This window comes from Chiloscyllium punctatum, chromosome 1 (genome assembly GCF_047496795.1).
Source record: "Chiloscyllium punctatum isolate Juve2018m chromosome 1, sChiPun1.3, whole genome shotgun sequence".
Taxonomy (NCBI): Eukaryota; Metazoa; Chordata; class Chondrichthyes; order Orectolobiformes; family Hemiscylliidae; genus Chiloscyllium; species Chiloscyllium punctatum.
In genome coordinates, this window is record NC_092739.1 from 44534505 (window position 1) to 44561849 (window position 27345).

The following is a 27345-nucleotide window of genomic DNA, read 5'->3' on the forward strand; positions in this document are numbered from 1 at the left end:
TGTGTGTGTAGTGAGTGCAGAGTGTCTTAAGTCTGTGAGGGGGTGCATGTGTGGGAGTGTATTTCCTGACGGTTTGAGCATACATGTCAAGCCCAGGGCAGCGGCCCTCCAGTGGGGTCCATGTTGACACCTTCTTTGGTCGCTCCTCTACAGATCCCTGTGATGACTGTTCCAGTTCATCAGTGGGCTCAGTGGGATCACTGCCGGCACCTTGAAAGAATTCCCGGAGTCTCATTCCCGGAGAATCAAATTCAAGATTCATAAACTGCCCGGCTCTCACGGTGGATGCTGCAAGACGTGTCAGATTGTGGACATAGATACCACCATTACGCGTGGGAACACCTCCCACCTTGTACATGGCAGGTACTCATGTGACTCAGCCAACATTGTCTATCTTATACGTTGCAGGCAAGAATGCCCAGAGGCATGGTACATTGGGGAAACCGAGCAAAGGCTACGACAATGGATGAATGGGCACCGCATAACAATCAACAGACAGGAGGGTTCCCTCCCAGTTGGGGAACACTTCAGTGGTCCAGGACATTCAGCCTCGGACCTTCGGGTGACCATCCTCCAAGGTGGACTTTGGGACAGGCAGCAGAGGAAAGTGACCGAGCAGAGGCTGATAGCTAAGTTCGGTACCCGTGGGGAGGGCCTCAACCGGGACCTTGGGTTCATGTCACATTACAGGTGATCACCATTGCACTACACACACACACTCACATACACACGGACACAGGTACATACAGACGCGCATACAGACACCCACACACACACTCCCACACATGTACCCCCTCACAGACTTAAGACACTCTGCACTCACTACACACACACACACACACACACACTTTCTCACACTCACAACCCCCACCCCAGACAGACACACACAAAGACCCACATGCACACATATATTTTGTGTGGTGAATTTTTTTTGTACTTGCAGAGTTACATTGCACTTTGCTCAAAAACTGCATACATTCATGTAGAACTCTGAGCTCAAAAACTGCATGAATTTATGTAAGACTCTGTTATCTCACTTTTTAGATTGGAATCAATCTAAACATCAGGTCATAGACAGAGAACACAGGGGGCTAACATCTTCAACATATTGTCTAGCTATCACCATTGTTAACAGCTAACCTGAGAATGCAACTTTAAAAAAAAGGGTTTTGTGATTTACACATGAAAGAAGTGAAGCTATCACTGTATTCTAACAGATGAAAGGCTTAACAGACAATCAATTCTTCAATGTATAATTTCAGTTACATCACACTGCAAATTTTTGCTATAAATTCTGTGTTACGATTGAGCCCTCCACAATCACCTGATGAAGGAGCATCGCTCCGAAAGCTAGTGTGCTTCCATTTAAACCTGTTGGACAATAACCTGGCGTTGTGTGATTTTTAACTTTGTCCACAAATTGAGAGAGAGAAAAATCCTCATCTTTCTCCCTTACCCTGAGATGAAGCAGACTAATTCTACAATCTCCCACAAGGGAAACAACCTCTCAGCATTTACCTGCCAAGTCCTCGAAGAATCTTGTATGTTTCAATAAGGTTACCTTGCACTCTTCTAAATTCAAATGAGTACAGAATTTACATCTCTTCATAACATAATCCCTCCATAATGGGGATCAGCCTAGTTAACCTCCTCTGGACTGCCTCCAATGCCAGTATATCTTTCCGTTCAATAAGCAGCCCAGTATACTGTTCACAGCATTCCACCTGTGGTCTGAGTCATGTCTTCTACAGTTTTGGGAAGACCTCCCTATTTTTATACTCCAATCTCTGAAATAAAGGCCAACATTCCACGTACCTTCCCTGTTATCTGTTGATCTTGTGTGCTAGCTTTAGGACCCTCAAAACCCATTTATTGGAATGAGGGCCTCATTGACTGGACCAGCATTTATTCGGCAAAAGTGAGGACTGCATTTATTGCCAACCATAATTGCCCAGAGGGCAGTGAAGTGTCAACCACATTGCTGTGCGTCTGGAGATACAGACCAGGCTAAGGATGGCAGATTCCTTCCCTTAAGGACATCAGTAAACCAGATGGGGTTTTTTTCGGACAATCGACAACAAATTCACGGTCGTCACTGCACTCTTAACCCAGATTTTTATTGAATTGATAACTCCGCCATCTGCCACAGCAGGATTCAAGCCCAGGTCCCATTTAAATAATAGCGCCTCTATTCTTCCACCGACGCCACATTTAGAGTCCATCTGCCAAGTTGTTATCCCTCTTTGTGTCATCCTCACCACTGTCTTCTCCAGGCCTATTTTGCGTCACCCGCAAACCTGACAATTGTCTTCTTCCCTCACTCAAGTCATTAATCTCTCTGATTCTAGAGAGTGTAAATAATTGTGCTTTCAGCACTGACCCCTAAAGCACACTCCATTGGTTACACCAGCCTCCCCCTGTCCCTCTCCCACTCCCTCCCTCTCTCCCGCGCGGGAACGTTCCACCGATGGAACGTTTCATTGTTTGGAATTTTTGCCCTGGTTCCGAGTCTGCGCACTCCGTGCTCCTCGTCAGAGAGGCCCGAAACCCACAAAGTCGGTGGGGGATGGGGGGAGCACGCGTTGACACTCCGAAACCAGGAGCAGCGGACACAAGGGCGGCCTCACGCGATTGGGCGGCGAGCGATCACGTGCCGGCGGCAGGAGGCCGGTGCCCGGATTTTCCGCCCCACCCCCTCCGTGATGCGCCGGCCGCCATTTTGTAGCTGAGGAGGAGCAGCACCATTATTATCATTATCGGTGGCAGCAGCAGCGGCGGCGGCGGCGGCGGCGCTCGGTTCTTAAGTGGCAGGAGCGGGGGTGGGGGAAAAGGGAAAACAAACAAACAAACAAATAAATAAATAACGAGAGAGTAGTCGTCCCGGTCGCCCCTCCCCCCTCTCTCTTACCCACCCTCCCCCCTTCCTTCCTCCAACCTGCCCTCCCGACAAAACCCGCCGGAGAGAGAGGAACCAATGGACTCTCAGTACAATTACAACCCGCCATCCGCCGGCCTCATGGAGCAGAGCGCGGCGGCGGCGCCCACCGAGGAGTTCCCTGAAGGAGCTAAAATAAACGCCAGCAAGAACGAGGATGACGAAGGGTGAGCAAGCAGGGGGAAGGGGCCGCACCCCCGGGGGGGGAGGGAAAACAGCCCTTGACCACCGAGACGGGGGCCCCCGGGCGGGGGAGAGTGATTCTCCTCTTCCCCCCCCCCCGGGGGGTGGCGCGTGCCCCGGGCCCCGGGCCCCGAGCGCGTGTTTGGTTCACACGCCCCTCCTCTCTGAACTTGCCGTGGATACACCACCCGGGGATTGCCCGCTTCTTCGTTCTGTGTCTCCTTAAACTATTGTCATTCCGGATTCTCCCTTTATCTCTTGTTTTTGTTTGGTTCAACAACGTGGCTAAGGGACTCGGCGTCCGGCTGGCTGTGTATGTGACCTAGTTTCACTATGACGGTCTGTCTGCCTGTCTCTCTCTCTAGTTTCCTCCATCTCTACCTTTTTAAGCAGCGCCTCCCCTTCTCCACCTCTCCCACGCTGCAAGAGGGTATTAACAAGCCAATAAAGTATGGCCTCCCATTTTCGTTGCCAAGTCGGCCGCCGTTTCTTCATAATAAAATCACAATGTCGCTATCATTGTGTTCAATATCAATAGAGAGTTTCAAGTCTTTGTTTCACCAGAATTGGAAAAGTTTAGGACTGGTGGTGAGAACAAAATAAGAGATACGTGATAAATTTGAGGGCAGGAAAAACTAAGAAAGGATTTCTCAATGCCAAGCAAAATGAAGGGGTAATGGAATTAATAAACCAAATAAAAGTCTAGAGGATGTGTCAGTGCTGAGAAAGCTGGTCTTGAAATGTAAAGCAAAACGGAGAAATGTGGAAAAAAAACATAAATTGGCAAAGAAACTAATCAAGACGGGTGCATTGATTTTTTTTTAACCTAAAGTTTTTGAATTCACTTATGATCAGAAATCTGTAATATGCACAATTAAAAGATGAGGTGCTGTTCCTTGAGTTGTGACTTAAGGTTCATTGGAATGCTGCAGCAGACACAGTACAAGAAGTACCAGCAGGAGCATTCAAATGACAAGTGACAGGAAACTTGTCATGCTGGTAGACTGGAGGTATTCCACTAAGGAGTCACCTGGTCTGCATTTGCTTATATTGATATCGAGGAGATCAAATTGTGAACAGTCAGCACAATAAACTCTGAAATTAATGCAACCAAATTGCTGTTTTCTAGAAGGATTAAACAGAGACTTGGTAATTTGAGACTAGAGGATTGAAAGAGTAGGATTTGGATCTCCTGCACTTGCATGGAAAGGGAGGAGTTGCACGGATTGACTGAGCAGACTAGACTATTATGGAGAAAATTGCCCTGAGGCTGAAGTTGGGAGTGGATTTGGCTTGATTTGATTTATTGAGATACAGTAAAATGTATTGCTATCCAGATAAATCAACCTTAAAAGTTTGTCAGGGTAATAGAATGCAGAATATAGTGTTACAGCTACAGAGAGAAAGAAGGTGTAGAGAAAAATCAACTCTGATATGAGAGCTCTGTTCATAAGTCTGATAATAGCAAGGAAGAATCAGTTGTTGAATCTATTGGTATGTATTTTCAAACAATTGTATGTTCTGCCTGATGGGAGTATAACTGAGGGGGTCTTTGATTATGTTGGTTTCATTCTTGGGGTGGAAGGATGGCTGGTTTCCACGGGCTGCGTTTGTTACTCTGTAATTTCTTGTGGTCTTGAGCAGACCATTCCCATACTAGGATATGGTGTAACCAAACTGGATGCTTTCCATGATGCATCTGTAAAAATTGGCAAGAGTCCTTGTTGACATGCTGACTTTCCTTAGCCTTTTGAGGAAGTATTGGTGTTGGTGTCCTTTCTTGACTGAAGCTCTTGATTACCTGCACCTCAGCACCATTGATACAGACATGGGCATGTCCTGCAGTCTGCTTCCTGAAGTCAATGTCAAACTCTTTCATTTTGCTGACATTGAGAAAGATCTTGTTGTCTTTCCACCCTGTCACAAAGCTGTCTCTTTCCTGGGCGATCTTTAGACATTTATTTTGTTTCTTTATTAATTCCCTTAACTCTTTATTTTGTTTTGTACTATGGAATCTTTCTTAATCTTTGAGATCCGACCCATAAATTTGGAAATTGAATTACAGCTAAACTTGGCCACAGTCTGAGTTTATAAGGAGTTGAGTAAGCAGCCTTGCAAGGCACTGGTGTTAATGCTTATCCTGGAGGAGGTGTTGTCACCTGTTGTTATTGATTGCAGTCTGTGGGTCCAGAAGTCAAGGAACAGTTGTAGAGGGTGGTGCAGAGTCCTGGTCGTGGAGTTTGGAGATGCGTTTGGTTGGAATTATGGTGTTTAAAGTGGAGTAAAGTTCATAAATAGATGTCTGATGTAGATGTTCCTGGGATGAGTGTAGATGCAATCTTCCTGGCACGACTGTGGACCTGTTGTGACCCTAGACAAATTGAGGCTGATGTTGATGTATGCCATTATTAGCCTCTGAAGCACTTCATAGTGGTGGATGTCAGAACCACCAGGCACTAGTCATTGAGGCATGTTGCCTGATGTTTCTTCGGCACTGGGATCATAGTGGTCTTCTTGAAGCCGGTGGGGACCTCCTATCATAACAAGGAGAGGTTAATGATGTCTGTGAATGCTCTTGCCAGTAGGTCCATGCAGCATCTGAGTGCGTGGCCAGGGACTCCATTTGAGCCAGTTTCCATGCATTCATTCTCAAGGATGCCAATCTGACATCTGCAGCAGTGACTGTGGGTATAGATGCACCTGTGGCTGTTGGGACAGGTGACATCATTTAACTGACCTTCTGTTGAAAACGAGCATAGAATGTGCTGCACTTATTGGGAGGGATGCATTGCTGTATATGATTCTTCTTTGCTTTGCTTTATAGCTCTTTATATCTTGTAGACCATATCACAGTTGTTCATGTAGTAAGTCTGGGAGTCTCATTTAGTATGGTATTGTATCTTGGTGTTCCTAATGGCTTTGTGAAGATCATACCTAGATTTCCTGTATAGGTCAGGGTCATCTGACTTGAACACCTCAGACCTGGACCTCAGTAGGGAGTGGATCTTCCGGTTGGGGAACGCTAGGATTGGCATGCAGTCTGCTATGCACTTACTGATGAAGCCTGTGATGGTAGTAGCATACTTAATCTAGGTTGGCCACTGACTTCTTGAATATGGACCAGTCCACCAACTTCAAGTAATTGCGTAGGACCTCAGCACTTGACCAGCACCGTATTGGTTGTCTGTACCGGATCTTCATAAGACAGGAGAAGGAACACAGCCTTATGGTCTGATTTTCCAAAATGCACGGGGTTTAGGGGGGGCGGTGTGGCGTGATAGGAGTCTTCGGTGGGTTGGAAATTGTATTGATGATCTGATGTTGAAAGATAAGTTGGTTGGATATAAGGAATGAGGACAGCTCTATTTTAGTTCAGGGAGAGAGGAAATATTAGGAGCAGAATTGCATTAAAAAGAATGAATGTGGCCAAGGGTTCTTTCAAATAGTGGAGGGAATGCTCAGTTTATTCGGAAGGAAACCTGTTCGAAGTGGTGTGAAAGTTTCAGATTCTAAACAGTTGGAGAGAAGAGTGAAAAACCTGGGAGAATAGAGGAAATTGAGTGCGAAAAAGTGTAGTGAACGTGATTGGTGTCCATTATTGTCAGTTAGCAGACAGTCCGCCCTCTGAAATAAAGGGATGCTTAGAGTTGGAAATGAATATTTGGGTGGCACAATGGTTCACTGATTGTCACTTCTGCCTCAGTGACATGGACCCAGGTTTGATTCTATATTTGGGTGACTGCGGTGAGTTTACACATTCTCCCCCCATGTCTGTGAGGGTTTCTGCCAGGTGCACCAGTTTCCTCCCCACAGTGTAAAGATGGATTAGCCACAGTAAATGTGAAGTTGCTGGATCTGGATGGAATGCTCTTTGGAGTGTCAGTGTAGACTCTGGACCAAATGGCCTCTTACTGCACTGCAGGGACTCTGATTCTGACCATGTGGCGATGAAGGAAGGATGGAAATTGGAAGCAAGGTTGATGACACTTTCCACTTAAGGGTAGGAGCAGGAAATGAGGCAACTTGTATTTCTTTTATTTAACTTATTTTTCCTGGTCAGCCTGTTTTGAGATGTTATTAGGCACTTTTAGAACAGGTGGGACTTGAAACTGTCTGTTGGTCCAGGCGTAGGACAATGAAGCAACTTAAGGTAATTTTGTTCGCTAAGAACAAATTCAGACAAGTAGAGGGTGGTAGGTAGGTGGATGGACGGACAGACATTGTTCAGACCTCTATTCAAGGAAAACATGGTGTCCTGTTTGACTGTCTAGGATGAATGTGGAAGTGTAGATTGATTGATTGAGTTTGAATAAAATATTGTGGCCAAGGAACAAGAAAACTTAAGATGCAGGAAGAATAACTGATCCAAGTGTTTAGATGCTGAAAAAGAGAAGAGAACAGCATAAGAAAGAAGGCAGCTAATTGGACAGGAATAGGTAGAAATGATGAGTTTTCTAGGGAAATCTGGATTTGGGAAATCTTGTTAACCAAGATTGATGAATTATTGCAGTGAGATGGTATGGATGTTTATTATTTTAAAGAAATAAATCTGTCCCTTATTTTAATTTTGGTAAATATTTTGGCAGCAAAACCCAACAGAGAAATTGCATTTTTAGGTATATTTGATTCAAAATAAAAAACTGCCTCCAAGGGAAAGGGAAGTAAGACATGGTCAGCTGTCAAAAGCACTTAAACAACTTATTGTTTAACTTATTTTGTATTGCTATTAATTATAAACAATGAATTGCCGGGGTCACTATATAAATATTATTGTTCACAGAAAAATGTTCATTGGGGGTCTTAGCTGGGATACAAGCAAGAAGGATTTGACAGATTACTTGTCCAGGTTCGGTGAAGTAGTGGACTGTACCATAAAGATGGATGCGGTGACGGGACGGTCAAGAGGATTTGGTTTTGTACTATTCAGAGAACCTGCAAGCGTGGACAGGGTAAATCAACTCTCAGCCCTATTATAAATTACATCAAAATGTGTGCTTGTGACTTTGAATAAAAGTTGTATTGAGAAATGTTAACCATTGTATGTTGTAAATGGGTGTCAATTCTTTAAAAATATAAATATCCAATTGTGATCATTAGAAAAGAACGTTGCTAAGCTATATAACTAGGCTTTCCTATTTGGTTCCAATGTTTAGTCAAATCAGTAATTTATTTTCAGTATTTCTAATGTCCTAGTTCAGATGTGCTACTAGTCTGCTATTTGATTCAGCACCTTTTTATAAGTTACCTCAAATAGTGTAACCCATTTTGGAGGTAGTCCATAATTGGATGGAGATGTTCATAAACAGCTTTCAATAGAGTTTTTAAGTGTGCAAGATTTAGTTTGCAGAAAGCTGGTTCTGTATATTCATTTGGAGAATGCTACTTCAAATGAACTCTAGTGTAGTGACTTATATCTAAATCCTTTCCGTGTTGTGCATTATGAAGTATAGATTACTTGTAACAAAAAAAATTGTTCAAAACTCAATCCATTTTTGAAGATATTTGTTGTCAGCAGGGAATGATACCAAGAAGCGTGCAGTTTGTGTTCTTGTGGCACTGACCTCTGCTTTTCACCCCAGGTCATGACTCTAATTGGCAGGAAGCTAGGTGAGTAAAGAGCGGATGTGATCATTTTAAGTACACAAAATGTGCTTTTTGTTATTGATCCCCGCTGGGAAAAATATTTTGGATTGAGGTAGGAGCTTCTCCTGTGCATTTAAATTTGACCTTTGTCGCAGAAGTTTGTACATCTTCGTAATTTATGGCACCAGCAATTCAGTTAAAACAGAGGACTACTTCGGTTCTGTTTGGCATATTTGGGTACAATTTAAGATGTAATTCTATCAAAGTTTAATTTGGTCTAAAATAAAATATTAAATTCCATAAGACCCATTGATCATTATAGAAATGCTCTTGGAGCTGGGAGGAGTAACAGTCAGTTTTTCTGCTTGTGCTGCTGTAGACAAGTCAGCACTGAACTCAGAACTGGGACTTAAACAATGGTAGAACTTAAGTGGTTGAGACTTCATTTTTCCTTTGACACATTTTTGTTATTACAAATGTTAAAAATGACTTTTTAAGTAAGGTTCAGAGTTGTTAATTATTTGTAACATAAAACAAGTATGTACACCCTCTGAAAATTATAGTTTTAGTACAGAAACGGTTCTTAAATTCTTGCAGGTCTTGGAACTGAAGGAACACAAGCTGGATGGACGGCTCATTGACCCTAAAAGAGCAAAGGCAATAAAGGGCAAAGAACCAGCAAAGAAAGTTTTTGTTGGTGGCCTAAGTCCTGATGTACCAGAAGAAATGGTTAAGGACTACTTTGGAGCATATGGAGAGGCAAGTTGCAAATCATGATCTTTGTCAGAAAGAGATTTTTGATTTAATCAACTTCAAGTTTTATGACTGTCAAAAAAGCATAAACAGCTGACATGAGGCAAATGCTTCTTTAACATATACACAGGATGTACATGTATTTGGAAAGGCAAGGACTGATTAGGGATAGTCAACATGACTTTATGCATGGAAAATCATGTCTCAAACTTGATTGAGTTTTTTTTTTGAAAAGGTAACAAAGAGGATTGATGAGGGCGGAGCAGTAGATGTGATCTGTATGGACCCCAGTAAGGCATTCATCAAGGTTCCCCAGGGGACACTAGTTAGCAAAGTTAGATCTCATGGAATACAGGGAGGACTAGCCATTTGGATACAGAACTGGCTCAAAGGTAGAAGACCGAGGGTGGTGGTGGAGAGTTTGTTTTTCAGACTGGAGGCCTGTGACCAGTGGAGTGCCACAAGGATTGGTGCTGGGTCCTCTACTTTTTGTCATTTACACAAATGATTTGGATGTGAGCATAAGAGGTATAGTTAGTAAGTTTGGAGATGACACCAAAATTGGAGGTGTAGTGGACAGCAAAGAAGGTTGCCCCAATTACGGGATCTTGATCGGATGGGCCAATGGGCTGAGAAGTGGCAGGTGGAGTTTAATGTAGATAAATGCGAGGTGCTGCATTTTGGGAAAGAAATCTTAGGACTTAATGGTAAGGTCCTAGGGAGTGTTGCTGAATGAAGAGCTTAGAGTGCGGGTTCATAGCTCCTTGAAAGTGGAGTCACAGGTAGATAGGATAGTGAAGAAGGTGTTTGGTATGCTTTCCTTTATTGGTCAGAGTATTGGGTACAGGAGTTGGGAGGTCATGTTGCGGCTGTACAGGACATTGGTTAGGCCACTATTAGAATATTGCGTGCAATTCTGATCTTCCTATCAGAAAGATGTTGTGAAACTTGAAAGGGTTCAGAAAAGATTTACAAGGATGTTGCCAGGGTTGGAGGATTTGAGCTATAGGGAGAGGCTGAACAAGCTGGGGTTGCTTTCCCTGGAATGTCGGAGGCTGAGAGGGTGACCTTAGAGGTTTACAAAATTGAGGGGCATGGATAGGGTAAATAGACAAAGTACCTTCCCTGGGGTGGGGGAGTTCAGAACTAGGGGGCATAGGTTTACGGTGAGAGGGGAAAGATATAAAAGAGACCTAAGGGGCAATTTTATTTTTACTTTTTGCCATAGGCCCATAATTTAAGAAAGCCATAAAAAGGAATCTAATTGTGGGAAAAGAACCATTGCAAATAATTGACAAATCTAAACAGCAACAAAATGTTTAAATTTGGCATAGATAAGGTAATGACCAAAATAAGTTTGGAAAAGCTGAAGATGGCACTCTGGAAGTAACGAAGTGCAGCGAGTGATACGTGTATGAAATGAGCTGCCAGAGGAAGTGTTGGAGGCTGGTACAATTGCAACATTTTAAAAGGCATCTGGATGGGTATACGAATAGGAAGGGTTTGGAGGGATATGGGCCGGGTGCTGGCAGTTGGGACTAAATTGGGATATCTGGTCGGCATGGACGGTTAGACTGAAGGGTCTGTTTCCCTGCTGTACATCTCTACAACAGGTATTTGTTTATTGCATCTATGCATTCTAGTCATTGAAATGCGTTGAGAAGATGTTAACCAAGTTTGTCCAATTTAAATATTAGTTTTGTTTGCAGTCTCGTGTATTTTGAGTAAAATTTAAGGTTTAAATTGGGGGAAAAAAAGTACCCAATTTTCTTATGAAGTTGGGAGGAAATGTCCCCCTGAAAAACTCAGTTAAAATTACTTTATTATTCAACTGTTTTTGAGCACTAAATCACTACTTCATTTTGCTTGATTTCGTTTTGGATTACAATGTTAAACATGTGGTAGTTTATAGTTTCATTCAGTTATTGATGAACTGAACAGTCAGGTATGAATATGTAAATTATACCTGGATTGTATTTTTATTGTAGATTGAAGGCATTGAACTTCCCATTGACAACAAGACAAATGAACGGAGAGGTTTCTGCTTCATCACGTTTAAGGAGGAAGAACCAGTAAAAAGACTATTAGAAAACAAGTATCACAACATAGGATCTAGCAAGGTATGCCTGGCAACATTTTCACTACAAGCTTTAATGCATTTGAGGGGTAGAACAGTATTTTTTTCCAAGTGTTTCATATATTTAAATGTGGAACATTTTTGAGCCATAAGAAACTTTTTTAAGGGTTGGCCAAAAGCTTGGTCAGGTTTTTTTTTGCGGGGGGGGGGGGGGGGGCGGTGTAAGGAAAGAGATGACTAAGGTGGAGAAACCTTGGCGGATGAAGCTCTGTGCAGGTGGTGGTGTGCACAGTTGCCAGTGGTGAAGCATTGGAAAGGTAATCTGCACTATAATCTAGAGTCAGGAGCTGACATCTTTATTTTGTCATGGGGTGTGGGTGTCACTGACAGCATTTGTTGCCTCTCTTGAATTACCCTTGAACTGAGGACCTTGCTCAACCATTTCATAGACCAGTTAATTTGATTGCCTTAAAGTGGATCTGGAGACCTATGAAAGGTTGGCACATTCCTTCCCCAAAGAGTTCTACAATAAATTGCTGATAATTGGCATTGTCACCATTGAGACCAGCTTTGGTTTGAATCTGAAATCTAAAGACAACCTGGACTCGTGGGTTACTAGTCCAGTAACATTGTCGCAATGCCACTGTCTCACCTAACGTTTGGGTGAATGCTGGAGGAGGTTAGAAAAATGGCGGGGAGAGAGTTGATGGAAGGATTCAAACACTGAGAAATTTCGTTAAGAAATTTTTTTTTTAACTTTTTGCCATAGGCCCATAATTTAAGAAAGCCATAAAAAGGAATCTAATTGTGGGAAAAGAACCATTGCAAATAATTGACAAATCTAAACAGCAACGAAATGTTTAAATTTGGCGTAGATAAGATGATGACCAAAATAAGTTTGGAAAAGCTGAAGATGGCACTCTGGAAGTAACGAAGTATATTCAAACAAGTGTATTTCATTCAAAAATTAGAGAAAAGAACAAACTAACCAAGAGTTTGACAATAGATGAATAAAAAGATAGGGACAAAATTGAAGCTAAAGCTAAGGGGGTGCCCTAAATAAAAATAAAAACATGGATTTATGTGCTTTTCATGACTGTCAGGGATGACTCAATGTCCCTTGTGCTTTTTGAGGGGTACGTGCAATTGTAGATTATGAAATGTCAGCTCATTTGTGTATACGTACACAAGCAGGTAATAATGGGCAGACTATTTGTTTGTGATGTTGACTTGGGAATAAACATTGGGGATAACTGCTGTCCTGTGAAATAGTGCCATGACTGACACTGTTTTACAGGAAACAAAAGCAAATACAAAAATGTTACAAAAGGAGTCCAAGGACAGTGTTCTGAATGCAAAGAGGAATTGTAAGTGAATTTGATATCTGTAGAACAATATTCTATGATAAAAGAATAAGATACAAAGTACTAAAGGATACACCAGTTCAGTTCACAGATAATTCCAGAACAATTACTGAAATATTGAATGTCTACTTTGCCCATGCATTTATCAGGGAAAATAAGTGAAAGTGGCACTAGAAGAGATCAAAAGATCACAGTTTAAGTTGGAAATGAAGATTATTGATAACTTAACTATTGAGAGGTTAAACCTGGGTCTGGGTGAATTGTGAATATTAAAAGAAACTAGGCAAGAGATATCTGGGATGCTGTTATGTGAATATAAAAAAAGAAAGTGGAGTACAGTAGCATGGGTCTGTATTTGAGGCAGGATACAGAACTAGTTCAGGAATTTATAGACCAGTTACCTTAATATTGGTGGTAGGAAAGGTATAATGGGATAAATTTAGAAATTGAAATTATGGTAAAGGATAATAGTCCTGTTGGAACAATTTTATTGACAACTTGAACTATGAGTGAAAAGAAAAATAGGTGGTAGATATAATTATAGTTGGGCTTTTCAATAATATTTTGGTTTTCTTAAGTCTGGTATCTCATAGTAGACTCAAGGTTAAGGTTGGAGCACGTGGAATCAGCACACAAGTAGCAACATAGATTATAAACTGGCTACAAAAAAAAGTACGGGTTATAGTTCAGCGTGATGAAGGTAGAAAGTGATGATAAATCGACAGTTCACTATTGGCAAGCAATTTGGACTTGGGAATCTGATCCAATTTCTATATATGGGCCCAGTCAAATTTGAGGTATAGTCAGTGCAGAAGTAAACAGTGACACATTACAGGATAAGCTTCCATCTGGAAGTGCAATGCACAAATTAATTTTCAATATACTTAAGTTTTAAGAACCCATTATGGTATCAGAAATGAAGCCATTTGAAAAATAGGTATATAAACGTAACACAGCAGCAAAATGAAATATGCATACAGATACACAAAACTGGTATGGCCAAAAGCAAAGCTATGGGGTTCATTGGGGATGAAACAGGAAAAACAACTTGCATTAAAAATATGGAAGGCCTCTGAGGACTGTGCAAAGTTTGGGATTGAATAAAATATTAGAGGCATTGGAAGAAGATAAAAAATATTTTGAAGCTGATACAAGAACCAGTTAACCTTTGAGAAAAGGTTAAACAGTTGGTGTTTTCCCTGGAAAAGAGATGATTAGGCAAGATGGTGAGGGTCTTAACATTGAAAAGGTTTGAGACCAAACCTAAAACTAATAAATAATGGTCACCAACGAAGTCAATATCGCATTCCAAATTGACTTCCATTAGTAACATTGAAATGTGAAACAAATTGAGGCAGCATATAAATGCATAGAAGGGAAAGCTAGAAACCAAGGACATTGGAATAAAAGGTTACCCTAATAGTTTGATAATCATGAAGAAAAAGTTCATTGGTCTATAGTTCCCTGGCTTGTCCTTACCACCTTTCTTAAACAGTGGCACCACGTTTGCCAACCTCCAGTCTTCCGGCACCTCATCCTTGACTATCGATGATACAAATATCTTTGAGAGGCCCAGCAATCACTTCCCTAAGCTTCCCACAGAGTTCGAGGGCACACCTGATCAGGTCCTGGAGATTTATCCACTTTTATGCATTTCAAGACATCTAGCACGTCCTCCCCTGCAATATGGGCATTTTTCATAATGTCACCATCTATTTCCCCACATTCTGTACCTTCCATGTCCTTTTCCACAGTAAATACTGATGCAAAATACTTGTTTAGTATCTGCCCCATCTCCTGTGGCTCCACACAAAAGCCACCTTGCTGATCTTTGAGGGGTAAAAAGGATCTTTGAGGGGCCCTATTCTCTCCCTAGTTATCCTTTTGTCCTTAATGTATTTGTAAAAACCCTTTGGATTTTCCTTAACTCTATTTGCCAAAGCTATCTCAGTGCCCTTTTTTTGCCCTCCTGATTTCTCTCTGAAGTATACTCCTGCTGCCTTTATACTCTTCTAAGGATTCACTCAATCTATCCTGTCTGTACCTGACATATGCTTCCTTTTTCTTAACCAAAACCTCAATTTCTTTAGTCATCCAGCATTCCTTATACCTACCAGCCTTTCCTTTCACCCTGACAGGAATATACTTTCTCTGGACTCTCGTTATCTAATTTCTGAAGGCTTCCCATTTTCCAGCTGTCCCTTTACCTGGGAACATCTGCACCCAATCAGCTTTTGAAGTTCTTGCCTAATACTGTCAAAATTGGCCTTTCTCCAATTTAGAACTTCAACTTTTAGATCCAGTCTATCCTTCTCTATCACTATTTTAAAACTAATAGAATTATGATCACTGGCCCCAAAGTGCTCCCCCGTTAACACCTCAGTCACCTGCCCTGCCTTATTTCCCAGGAGTAGGTCAAGTTTTGCACCTACTCTAGTAGGTATATCCACATAGAATCAAATTTTTCTTGTATGCATTTAACAAATTCCTCTCCATCTAAACCCTTATCACTATGGCATTCCCAGTCTATCTCCTTACAAATTTGTTTCTCAATTTCCCTCTGACTATTAGGGGGTCTGTAATACAATCCCAATAATTCTCAGTTCAGCCCAAATAACTTTCTTGGATGTATTTCCAGGAATATCCTCCCTCAGTACAGCTGCAAAACTATCCCTTATCAAAAACGCCACTCCCCCTCCTCTCTTGCCTCTCTTTCTATCCTTCTTGTAGCATATATATCCTGGAATATTAAGCTGCCAGTCCTGTCCATCCCAGAGCCATGTTTCTGTAGTTGCTCTAATATCCCAGTCCCACATTCCTAACCATGCCCTGAGTTTATCTGCCTTCTCTGTTCGGCCTCTTGCATTGAAATAAATGCAGTTTAATTCATCAGTCCTACCTTGTTCTGTGCTTTGTCCCTGTCTGCCCTGACTGTTTTGACTCGCCTTGTACCAGTCTCTGATTGAAATCTTTCCTCACTATCTCCAAGACCAGACAACCCTGGATATCGTGAGTTTGATAAAGAGAAAAAACAGGAAGCATATGTCAGAGAGTGCATTTAGAACTAGGCCCTTTAAAAGTGTATGGTAGGAAGTTGCTTAAAAAGGAAAATGGAAGGGCAAAGAGGAGCCCTTTGGTAGTTAGGATCAAGGAAAACTCCAGGGCTTTTTTTTTCATATAAGTATATTAAGAGTTGGATTACCATGGAAAGAGTGGAACCCATTTGAGACCAACCTGTGCATAGAGCTAATGGCCATGGGTGAGGTTGTAAATATTTTGCATCTGTGCCAAGAGGAGAAAGACATTGTAGCCAGGGATGTCAGTTGATGGTGAGTTTCTAGAATACCTTAAGATTGTAAATGAGAAGGTGTTAGATGCTTTAGTGGGCAAACATTGCATAAATCCCCAGGGCTGATGAGATGTATCCCAAACTGCTATGGGAGGCGAGAGATTGCTGGGGCTTTGGGAGATATTTAATACTTTGCTAGGCACAGCTGAAGTGTTGGGTGACTAGGATGACTATTGTTGAGGGTCAAAGGACTCGTTTCTATGACATTCCATTTTGAGGTGGAGCTAATTTAGCAATCTAGTGTAAAATGCAAGCGGGATGGTGCATGAAAAGATAGAGACAACAAAACTTTTGCGCACGTTTGGATTCTTTCATATACAACTTTACTTAATCTGACCTTTTCAGTTTGCAGAGTGCATTTTTGCTTTGCAGAATGTAGCTTAAAGTCAATCTTGTAAAATTTTTAAGATTTTTGATTTCCCTTTCCTCTTTGGTGCTACCATTTGGAACTTCTCTTTTCAAGACTGAAAGTTTCAAAATTCTGTGCAGATTAATAGCACCTCTGGGAATAAAAGCTCAGACAAACAACTCTTCAAGTTTCATGTGAGGCGAGAAATGATGAGGAAAATGTGTGGTTGGTTTTGTATAGTATACAGTGTAGCACCATTTAAAAAGTTTGTCTTGTTAATTGCCTTAAATAATTGGAGAAGGACCAGTTGTCTATGAAATTTGGCTGATATTTCAAATTGAAAATGAACCTTGTTACAAGTTGAAAGACATAGATGACTATGTAGTCCATTTTAATTAATCCTTCCACTGTAGCTTACACTTGTTTCTTGCATCAATATTTTTTGCCATCCCATGCATTTATTACTTTGAAGAGTTGCTTCCTGTATTCTTTGAGCCCAACTTTTGATGGGCCCATCCTATTACTTAGTTGACTTAGTTTGAAGTAAATGTATGCATTTGCCTTTGCCACACATTGCTATCGTTTATACCATAGATGACTACCTTTCTCTCATCTGTTTTGTTTTACCAGCCTTTCTAAATGATGTAGAACTGTAACACTATGAGCTTTATGCTTTTACACTGGGCTGTTTTCAGCCTTTAAATACCTTTCCTCTGTCTTAATGACTTTAGTTCACTACGACCCCTCATGCATGACTACTGATGCTATGTCCACATCGAGCTGCATTTTACTTGGTTTCATGATGTTTGGTATTAATACATCACCTACTTTTGGGTCAGTTTGAATTTCATCCATACCAACTGCAACCTCCAGGGTGTGGTCGTGTCCTTATACCTGTCAATCTATCCTAATTTCACTTGCCGTAAATACCGGATTTCCTGATTTTTGTTTGTTTGTTCTAAGCTCACTAAGCATGCTAAGTATTTCCTTGCTGTAAAGTCTATTTGAATACTTTTTTGGTGAGGGGGTTTGCATTTTGGTTAACTTGTTCTGTGAATATTTGGATGCAATCATTAATGTATGTTTACCATTCCCTGTTTGCAAACTTTTTTTATGAATCTCTTCCTCCCACCCCCCCCAATGCTGCACTTTTACAGACAACTGAGGACTTGTTTTGTGCGCTAATATGATTCTTAAAAAATTTTCTCTGATCACCTATTTTAAATTTGTTGGACAAATACAGGAATGTACAATCAAACTATCCAATTCCTTTGTCCTTACAGGATTACTAGAGCATTTTTCTTTATGCTTCATAAATTATTTCAGTTTATACTGGTTTAGTCCACACACTCATTAGCCCACATGTTTTGTTTTAATACAGTTTAAGTGATCACCATTCTAGATCTGAACAAAATTTCCCCAACCTGGTTTCTTGGAGCAGAACATTTTATGTACGGCTCATGGTTAATCTGGGTGCGAATCAGAAAGCTTTCCAATCAGATCTGGGGTCACACAGGGCTGCCCACTATCCTGCCTTTGTGTGTCATAAGGAGCCTTTAGCAGAGTCCAGCCTGAGAGGAGTGACTGACCTCTAAGACTCTGTTGCATGGAACAATGCTTCAGTGTACATGGGTGATCCTGATTTCTACTCTGGTCCGCTGTTAGTGCACAGATTCTCAAGCATCTGCGACCAGCTTGAGCTGGCCTTGGGAGCCGAGGTAAATTGCAACAAGAACAAGGCCATGTGTTTTAGGAACTGGGTTAGCCTTTATCCTCCTCACCAGAAGGTGCTGGGTACATGATTCTGAAGATCTGGGGTGTGTGCCAAAATCTGGGAGGAGTGTATTGCCAGGGTGAGGCAGAAACTGAGGAGATGGGAGTACTGCTTCTCATCCATTGTACATGGCGCAGGTCTACCTTCTACCCCTAGTCTGTGCCACTGCAGTTACCTGAGCTATTCTCTACTTAATCTGGAGGGCAAAGTTTAACCGGACCTGCTAGGACACTATGCTTTCTGGATAAAGTGGGGGAAAACATATCCAATGCCACCCTCATCCTGATGACCAAGTTGCATCAAGCTCTGTGTAGACCTTGGGTACGTAAACATCAAGTCTCACTATATACTGAGGTTCTACTTGTCCCAGGTGTTAGGAAGGATGGCTGTCTTGCTGCGGAAAACTGTAGTAATTTGACCTTCTGTATCGCCTGTCCCTCATGAAAAGATTTGGAAAGGAAAACACCTTTGACCACAAGTCCATCAGGCAACGGTCAGCATGTATTATCCTCAAGACCCTGCAGAGAAAAAGAGAGGGTGGGTTCTGTCGGATGGTTCTCTGAGCAGATTGTCAGTCATTTGGCAGAATGCCTCATTGCCAAAGCTTTCCACCAAGCACTAAGACTTGGCTTGGTTGGTGGTGAGAAGGGTATTCCCTCTGAGACCCGTCATGAACATCCAGACTGTCCGCTCCATGTTACTCTCAATATGGCTGAGGAGTGTGGGGGAAGAGACTGTCACAATCTACTTTTGAAACCTGCCTTTGCAAAGAAAGTTTGGAGAGAGATGTATTGGTTTTTGAGGTGTGCTCTACAATCTGTTCTCTTGAATGCACACTAACACAAACATCAACTGCATCTGGAGAACCATCAACTTGATGAAGGGCACGCTTTGGTGCACCCAAAACTTGTTATGCTTCCAGGACAAATACTGAATGTTGCAGGCTGGTACGTTCCAATGTCCAGGACTTGTGCAGAGGGGCACGTTTAACCTTGACAGTAGCTGTGGCAAGGTACATTGGGGAAGGACTTTCTGTGTAAGGTCTTTCTGCCAAAGTACATGCAAATACTGTGTATGTACATAAAATAATGTTCTATTTATAAATGTGTTTGCAATTTAAAGAAAAATTGACCTCAATACTGGAGGTTGTCTGTGGGAGGCAGATCTCAAATAAAAAAGAAAATAATTGGTGGCAGAAAAATTTGTGGAGACGCAATCAAGTAGAGCACACACTAAAAATAGACAAAAATAGGATGTGTGAACAAAAGTTATACTTTTATTATTTCCCAGGAAAATCAGAAGCATCTGTTGCTTTTTTTAGATGAATCAGCTGCCAGCCAGTTGTCTTTTCAGTCCATAAAATTGTCCAAGATAGCTTTATCTTCTCTCCTAACTGAAGAAAACAAGTTTTCGATTTCAGTAAAAAGGGTTGGGGGATGATTTTAAAAAAGTGATAACTTATAGAATATCTTTCTCAATCTCTGTATATTCAAAGTACTTCATAGTCAATCATGTACATTTCAATTACAGCCAGATATAATTTAGGAAAGACAAATAACATCATAACCACAACAACAAGATAAATAATATGCAGTGACTGATGTCAGCTTTGACCATGACACAATTTCCCCCTCTTGGTTAGGACGATAAGTCTCAACTGGCTGGCTCTGCAAGACATTCAGTTCAGCTGTTCATCTAAAAAGCACTAACTTTGTCAACTGTACTCCTCTCTTGCAATTACTTTGAATTGTCAATCTAGATGAAGTGCTCACATGTCGTAATGAGAAAAGCCTATTGTCTGGTCGGACTATGGCAACTTTATGCTAGAAGATCTTCATTGCATGGTTTAAAGCCTCACTCTCATGCTTTAGTCTCTATCGGCTACCTGGTTTGTAGATTTTTTTTTCAACCTGATACTTTTGCATTTTTTAAACAGTGTGAAATTAAAGTGGCACAACCTAAAGAAGTCTACAGGCAACAGCAGCAACGAGGAGGCAGAGGTGGAGGTGGGTTTGGTGGAAGAGGTCGTGGTAGAGGGGGTAAGTTAATTTCCTGGCGAGTGGGTTTTGAACATGAAGTGATTTCTTTACTGGAACAGTAAAGGAATGCATGGCTAGGTAATTATCGGTTTATCCGGTTAACCTTTTCCCACTTGTTCATTGGGGGATTCAGTCTGGTTATGACTGTTGGGTGGAAAAGGTTTAAAATGTATGGTACTGAAGGATTACATTACTTTGTTAAGCAATATGACTGTGAGGAGGAATGCTATATAATTTTAAGTGTGAAGAATCTCTGGTAATCTATATAACACTTTGTTCACTACAATTTAGTGAGTAGAAGAGTATGCTAAAAGATGTTGTCCGTACACCAAATCTTTGTTGTAAAATGGAAGAAATAAAAGGCCAGAACATTGGGATTTGACATTTTCCCATCTCCCTAAAGAGGTAGTAATGGAAAAGATTTGAGTCATTGGTCAGCAAGTGATTCCTCAAGTCATTATTAATGTCTACTGGTTATATCGTAATGATCCTTAGAGTTTCACTTAGGTTGTTTCTGCTCTGTACTTGTATTCTACCCTGATTTGGGTTAGTTGGTGATAGAAAATTCTAGTAATAGAATATAATTAAAATATTGAATTTGCATTTTATTACTGGGGTTAATGTATGTAACAATACAGTAAAATTAATTCAGGATAAAAGTATTCCATTGTTCCTATTGGGAAAATGTTGTTCTTTTAAATGATGAGTTAAACCTAAGCATTTTCAACACTCATCCAATGATAAACGATTATTGGGCATGCCACAATTTTCAAATACAGATTTGGAAAATGTTGGTGGATATTAATTCTTTTTCAAGTGCCTAAATTTTGTTTATCCTCTTTCTTGTAAATCTTGGTAGTCGCAATGTAGATTTGTGGAGGCTCGTCTTGCTTTTGTGTTCAAAAATTTTAACCGAAAAGTGACCTTCATTTATTGCTTACACACAAAATATGGTGGTATTGAATTCTCTTGTAAAAATAGGCTTTCTATTTTTCACATGGCAGTCCTTTGCAAATTTTCTGGGGCAGGCAGCATAGGATTAGATATAGTGCAGGTTTTATCACTTGTTATAGTTTCAGGTATTAGGTTTTTTCTTGTAGCCTTTTGAGTTGTTGTGTGTCTTAAAACAAACTGATTTTTTTGTATTGCTATCTTTCTTAGGACAAAGTCAGAACTGGAACCAGGGATACAACAGCTACTGGAATCAAGGTTATAGTAGTTACAACAATGGCTATAGCAATCCAGGTTACAATGGATATGGAGGTTATGATTACTCTGGGTATAACTACAACAACTACGGATATGCTCCAGAATATGATACCTACAATAGTAAGTTACAGCATTTGGCTACATGGCTGGTAACTATTTTTGTGAGGTGGTAAGATTTTGGAGAACTGTTAGTAAAGTGAAAGATCTTAAATGATATATTTCTGTTTTGAAAATATTGTAACAAAGGAATCAGATTTTGAATAACAAAGCTTATGGGAGAGGTGTAAAGCTTTGTAGTCTTTGTAGCTTTTGTATCTCTTCTGTTTCCCTTAGTGCTGTTGGTTAAGCAGCATTTTAGTTTTGCTGTTTATTTGCAACCTCAAGCCTGCATGTTATTTCTGATGACACCACATTGGTGTCCTTCAAGGTGCTTCATCTATAGATAGATTGAATTGGCCAAAAACTTTTTGACCTAAACATCTGTAAAGGATTAAGATAGTGGAACCAGCTTGTTTTATGTTTTGGAGGCTTTTTTTATTACCCATGAGAAGGAGTGTTTAGCCAGCTTTTGTCCAGATAACAGCATTTCCATTTTGCAGAGGAGGAAAAACTAACATTACTCGTATCTCCTCGTAGCAAATGTGCCTCCTGATGGTCAATCAAGGAGCGGCATTGATGGTCGTGGAGAAGTCTGCGGCCTGGACTGCCTCACCCTCTCTGCTGAAGGAGGCTGTTTAGAGGCAAGTGGCCAGGTGGGTAAAATTATAGGGGTGAAAGAAGAGGATAGGATAAGCTGTTACTCAAAATGAGCTGTTACCCATTTTCTGCTAACTGCAGAAAGTCAAATTTTGGTACTGAAACTTTCTGTCCAGGTGTGTTAGTAAGTTAGGTCAAAGATGTTACTTAAATTGGTAAATGGGCCACTTGTGTTAGGCTTTGTAATTTTGTGAATATGTAGATTTACAAATTGCCTGTTAAACTTGTAAAATCCAATCGCTTTGACAGGTCAGCAGAGCAGCTATGGAAAGGCATCTAGAGGTGCAGGCAGTCACCAGAATAACTACCAACCATACTAAAGAAAAATTGATATAGTTGTTTCACTGCAGGTATGTAACAGATCTTGTTGCAGCTAATGGAGGAAAAAACTTAAATAATTTTCCAGTGTATGTTTTTAATAATGTAAAACGTCAGGTTTTGTAAAATAAATTTTGCTTTAAGTACTGAACATCAGGTAACCGTAGAGTTTTCATTTGAAGTGATTTGCAGCTTTTTGTAACAGGAGGTGTTAAAGGTCTGAGGGATTAACACTTTTTAACAAGTCTGTAAATTTAACAGGTAAAGTACTGCTAATGGGTGCAAATAAAGGACCCAGCAAGACGAAAGAAAAAGTTGCCTTCTAACTCTGACATTATACCTTGTTTGTACCCGCCAGCGGGAACTTCATTGCAGGACACGTGTCACCCTGACCACACGATTCTCTTGGGGCCGCGCATTGCGGACAGAACGTGAGGTGTGCTCGTGAAAATGCTGCCCTGTGGTATGGTCTCTTCAACATCATGTATCAACGTTAAAGATAAACTGGAAAACTTCAGCCTTTGTCTTCAGTCATCTTTGCATATATTTATATAACATCGGCTAAACATTTCTTACAGGCATTTTTAAATGTATAATGACTTACTGCATAATTAATTCAGTACTCTTTATTTGGTAACATCTTGTATTTCAGTTATGGATCTACAGTGTGGTAATTTTTTATTTAAAATGCTGTTTTATTTTTCTTTGTAGCTAAGTAGTGAAAACTACAAATGATAACCAAACAACATCAAGCAAGCTGTAGTATATTTTTGACTGGGTTAAATGTGTCAGACTTGATAAAACCAGGTCTGATGTCAATAGATCTGCTGCAGTAAAATGCTTTCCAGTGCAGCACCTTGAAGTATTGGCCAGTGTGTGTTATAATCTTGTGTGAAACGGTGTGAACTTCTTTCCTGTTCTAAAACATTTTTACTCTCTCCTAGGTGGAGAAACGGAGGTATAAACATCAGTGTAGCAGAACAGCATGTCAAGAGGAAATGTTAAATCTGAAAGCATCTTTGTTTCCCTTTTGGGACTTTTTTGTACCACATCAAATCTGAAACCAACATCTTTTGTGTCCCAAATGTATATAGCATATAAACATCTTTTTATGTTGTAGTTACTTTGCTTTGTACAACTTGAAGCGCATTCTTTGTGTACCGTGATAGTCTATAATAAAGTTGCTACTAACTGGTGATGCAACACTTGTTTGTTGGCGTACCCTGTTGTATGTGATGCATTGCATCTGTTGCTGAAATAAAACAGTATGAATACTCATATTAATTGTGGTTTTCTACATGGCTATATATTTATCTTGATTCAGCATTTGGGGAAAATTAGGCTGGTGGTTGGCATTATAATCTAGAAGGTCGTTGGCAGGACATTTGAACTCCATCCTGAGATGGAGTTGGAGAATGTTATAGGTAAATTACCAATTTGCTCTTGATGTTCTGTTTTTAGGCTTGTAAGGAAAAAATATTATGGAGTTATACTTTAGTTATGCATTGCTCAAATGTGCAACAAATCTCAGTCTGCGTTCTGTTTTGAAACCCTTTGGGGCTTACAAAGGCACTCTGGAGGAAAATGGTGCTTTTTTTTTTAACTTGTCATTTTATATACCTTTTTGTATGGAGGGTAAGTTAGAGGTCCCAAGTAAATATCTGCAACTTCTGCTTAGTAACTAACTAACTTGGAGTTTAGTAAACAGAGTTGTGCGTGGCACAGTGGTTAGCATTACTGCCTCACAGCGCCAGAGACCCGGGTTCAATTCCCACCTCAGGCGACTGACTGTGTGGAGTTTGCACATTCTCCCCGTGTCTGTGTGGGTTTCCTCCCACAGTCCAAAGATGTGTAGGTCAGGTGAATTGGCCATGCTAAATTCTGTTGTGTTAGGTAAGGGGTAAATGTAGGGGTATGGGTGGGTTGCGCTTCGGCGGGTCGGTGTGGACTTGTTGGGCCGAAGAGTCTGTTTTCACACTGTAAAGTAATCTAATCTAGTCCACTGTGTCCACAACAGCTGCTGGCTATTTTGTATTTGATGTTGATGGAGTTGCTAGACAAGATTCTGAAGGTTCAACTTTCTTTTATGTTTGTGGAGGGTGGGGGGGGGGGGGAAGAGAAGATGTGGTATAGGAAAAAAATTATTTTGTTGAAAGGCCCTTTTTGAAAACAAATTGTATTGCAACTAGGGCTGCAGTTCCACAGAATTTTGCTAAGCAGGACTATCTTTTCAGTAAGACAAAGTTGTGGATAGATTCAAACAAAACTCTTGGTGTTTTAAGTTGCTAAGCTAAAACTGAGCTGTTAATAGATGAATTCACATTTAGAGCAGGACTTGATAAATTTGATATTGAATTTACCTGAACTTTTAAAGGGGTGGTAAGGTCAGCATTCATTGCCTATTGCACTCCTGGAGTAATTTGAATAATCAACTATGCCTAGGACTTGGCTGGTCATGCTTGAACAGCCATTATAGAGGAGGCTGGATGAATAATAATGAGGAACCAAGTGATGAAGAGGGGATGAATAAATACTTTGTATCACAGTCAACAAAAGGAGAATGATTTGAGTCCTGAGGGCCAACTCTCAGCTGGTGGTTTGTATGTGGAATGAACTGCCAGAGGAAGTGATAGATGCAGGCCCAGTTAAACATTTAAAAGACATTTGGATAGGTACATGAATAGGCAAGGTTGAGAGGGATATGGGCTAAATGAAGACAAGTGGGACTAGTTTAGTTTGAGAAACTTGGTGAGCATGGACTAGTTGGACTTCAGGGTCTGTTTCTGTGCTCAGATTATAACACGCTAGAAGACGCATTCTGAAATTAAAGCAAGGGGCAAAAGGAGAGGAAATACAGATCAATTCTGCTGTAATGCACATTTTGTTAAGAATTTGCTATAACACAATTGATGAATTGATACTGTTTCTCAAGCACAAAAGTTTTAAAGTATTTATTGGTTATAACTTGATTCTGGCCCCATTAGTTTCAATGGTGTTGCTATTACATGGTTTTCTTAACACTGGATTGCATGAGAATGGAATTTCAGTGTTAAAGCAGAACTGACTAAATACAAAAGCTGATAGGGAAAAAGTGAGCAGGAAACAGGTTAGCAACTGAAATTCCTTCGATCTGGGTGGAATGCATGTTACAATATTAAAGGAAGTAGCGACAGATAGTGAATGCACTGATAGTAACCAACTGCCAATGCAACAAACAAGTTTATTTAAAAAACGGGAAGACAAACTTTACCAAATGGCACTTAACTTCATATCGGTTTTTTGGGGGAAATGTTAGTGTTATAAAGGATGTAACAGCGGAGCACTTAATGCATAATCAAGCAGAATTAGCATAACCTTACAAAGGTGACAGATAAAGGGGGAAGCAGTGGGTAATATTTCAGAAGGCATTAAGATACGATGTTGCATTAAAGAGCTCATGGTGTTGGAGATAGTATATTGGCATGGATTGAGGATTGGTTAACTAAGATACTAAGAGTTGAGAGAAGGACATTTTCAGATGGCATTCTGCAATGGAATGCCACAGGGTTAGTGCTGGGGTCACAATTTACAATATACAGTATACTAATAACTTGGATGAGGAAAGTGAATGTACTATAGACAAGTTTATGCATGACATAGGTGGGAAAGTAATTGGTGAGGATGACAACAGTATGCAGTGGGATATATAGATTGGGCAAAAATGGACAGATGGAATATGATGTCTGAAAATGTGAGGTTAGTGAAGAATAGAGCTGACTATCATTTAAATGAAGAAAGACTGCAGCAAACTTGCATAGGGAATTGGGATCTTGCATAGATCTCAAATACTAGCATACAAGTTATGATAATAGACAAATTGAATATGAAAATAGGGAGGTCTTGCTTAAAACTATAAAAGACACTAGTCAGACTACAGCTGAATTACTGTGAACAGCTTTGGGCCCCTTATCTAAGGAAAGACACAGTAATTAGAGGCCGTCTAGAGAAGTTTCACTAGGCTGATCCTGGGTGAGGAAAGTTTGAGTCAGTTCGTCTGTACTCATTGGAGATGACCTTATTGAAACAAAATATTCCCAGGCCGTTGATGGTAGATGCAAGGTTATTTCCCATCATGGGACAATCTAGGACCTGAGGATATAATATAAAAGGGGTTGTCCATTTAAAAAAAGATTAAGGTTCTTTCTCAAAGTAATGTATCTGTGGAGGGCTGTTGAGGCTGGGTCATTACATAGTTGCAAGACAGAGATTTTGAATCCGTAAGATCGTTGGGAGCTATAGGAGAAAGGCAAGAAAGTAGAGTTGAGAATGATCAGAACAGCCATAACTCACTGGTAGGGCAGATTAGATAGAAGCAGATGTGAGCCATTCAGTCCATGTTTTGTGGTTTGAGTGAGGAATTGGAAACCAAAGATTGATGACACAGGAGCCTGGAAGTGAAGTTGAGATCATTTTTCAAAACTACTTTGGGAGACCTCAAACTGATTGGAGTGAAAGTTAAGTGCCCAGATCCTGGATCATAATTGTCCTGAGATAGAGAAAAGCACAAGAATTTTTTTTTGAGAGTACCCAAACTTGATGCCTTTGCATATGTTATTTCTGTGTAAATGCCACTCAGTAGCACTGTTGACAACACCTTTCACCACTTTGCTGATGATC

At 40.6% G+C, this 27345-nt stretch overlaps 2 protein-coding genes across 6 annotated transcripts in view; one reads left to right on the forward strand and one right to left on the reverse strand.

Moving 5' to 3' along the window:
- Positions 1-27345, reverse strand: part of enoph1 (enolase-phosphatase 1) — a 68476-nt gene that overhangs the window by 22002 nt on the left and 19129 nt on the right. The window contains exon 1 of one of the 2 annotated variants that reach the window (XM_072553779.1): positions 2259-2346. The exons of the other annotated variant lie outside the window; for it this stretch is intronic. The gene's annotated coding sequence lies outside the window, so the exon portion shown is untranslated. Of the gene's footprint in view, positions 1-2258; positions 2347-27345 lie in introns of those variants that run through there. 2 annotated transcript variants of the gene reach the window in all.
- hnrnpdl (heterogeneous nuclear ribonucleoprotein D-like) lies at positions 2707-23967 on the forward strand. 4 transcript variants are annotated; one of them, XM_072553415.1, is made up of 9 exons: positions 2707-3102; positions 7899-8067; positions 9299-9460; positions 11443-11574; positions 20304-20406; positions 21568-21735; positions 22252-22367; positions 22621-22721; positions 23634-23967. In XM_072553415.1, the coding sequence occupies exons 1-8, from the start codon at positions 2975-2977 to the stop codon at positions 22705-22707; spliced, it is 1065 nt and encodes a 354-aa protein (XP_072409516.1). In that variant the 5' UTR covers positions 2707-2974; the 3' UTR covers positions 22708-22721; positions 23634-23967. The 4 variants fall into 4 exon arrangements, with proteins under 4 accessions (XP_072409516.1, XP_072409570.1, XP_072409728.1 ...); XM_072553469.1 differs by having other exon boundaries at positions 2711-3102; positions 20304-20373; XM_072553545.1 differs by lacking the exon at positions 22252-22367 and having other exon boundaries at positions 2713-3102.

Excerpts from the sequence above, each read along its gene's own strand:
- hnrnpdl (XM_072553415.1), top strand. The coding sequence starts at position 2,975 with ATGGACTCTCAGTACAATTACAACCCGCCATCCGCCGGCCTCATGGAG. Across the intron at positions 20,407-21,567 it reads AAGAGGTCGTGGTAGAGGGG|GACAAAGTCAGAACTGGAAC; the intron begins GTAAGTTAATTT and ends TATCTTTCTTAG. Across the intron at positions 21,736-22,251 it reads AGAATATGATACCTACAATA|CAAATGTGCCTCCTGATGGT; the intron begins GTAAGTTACAGC and ends ATCTCCTCGTAG.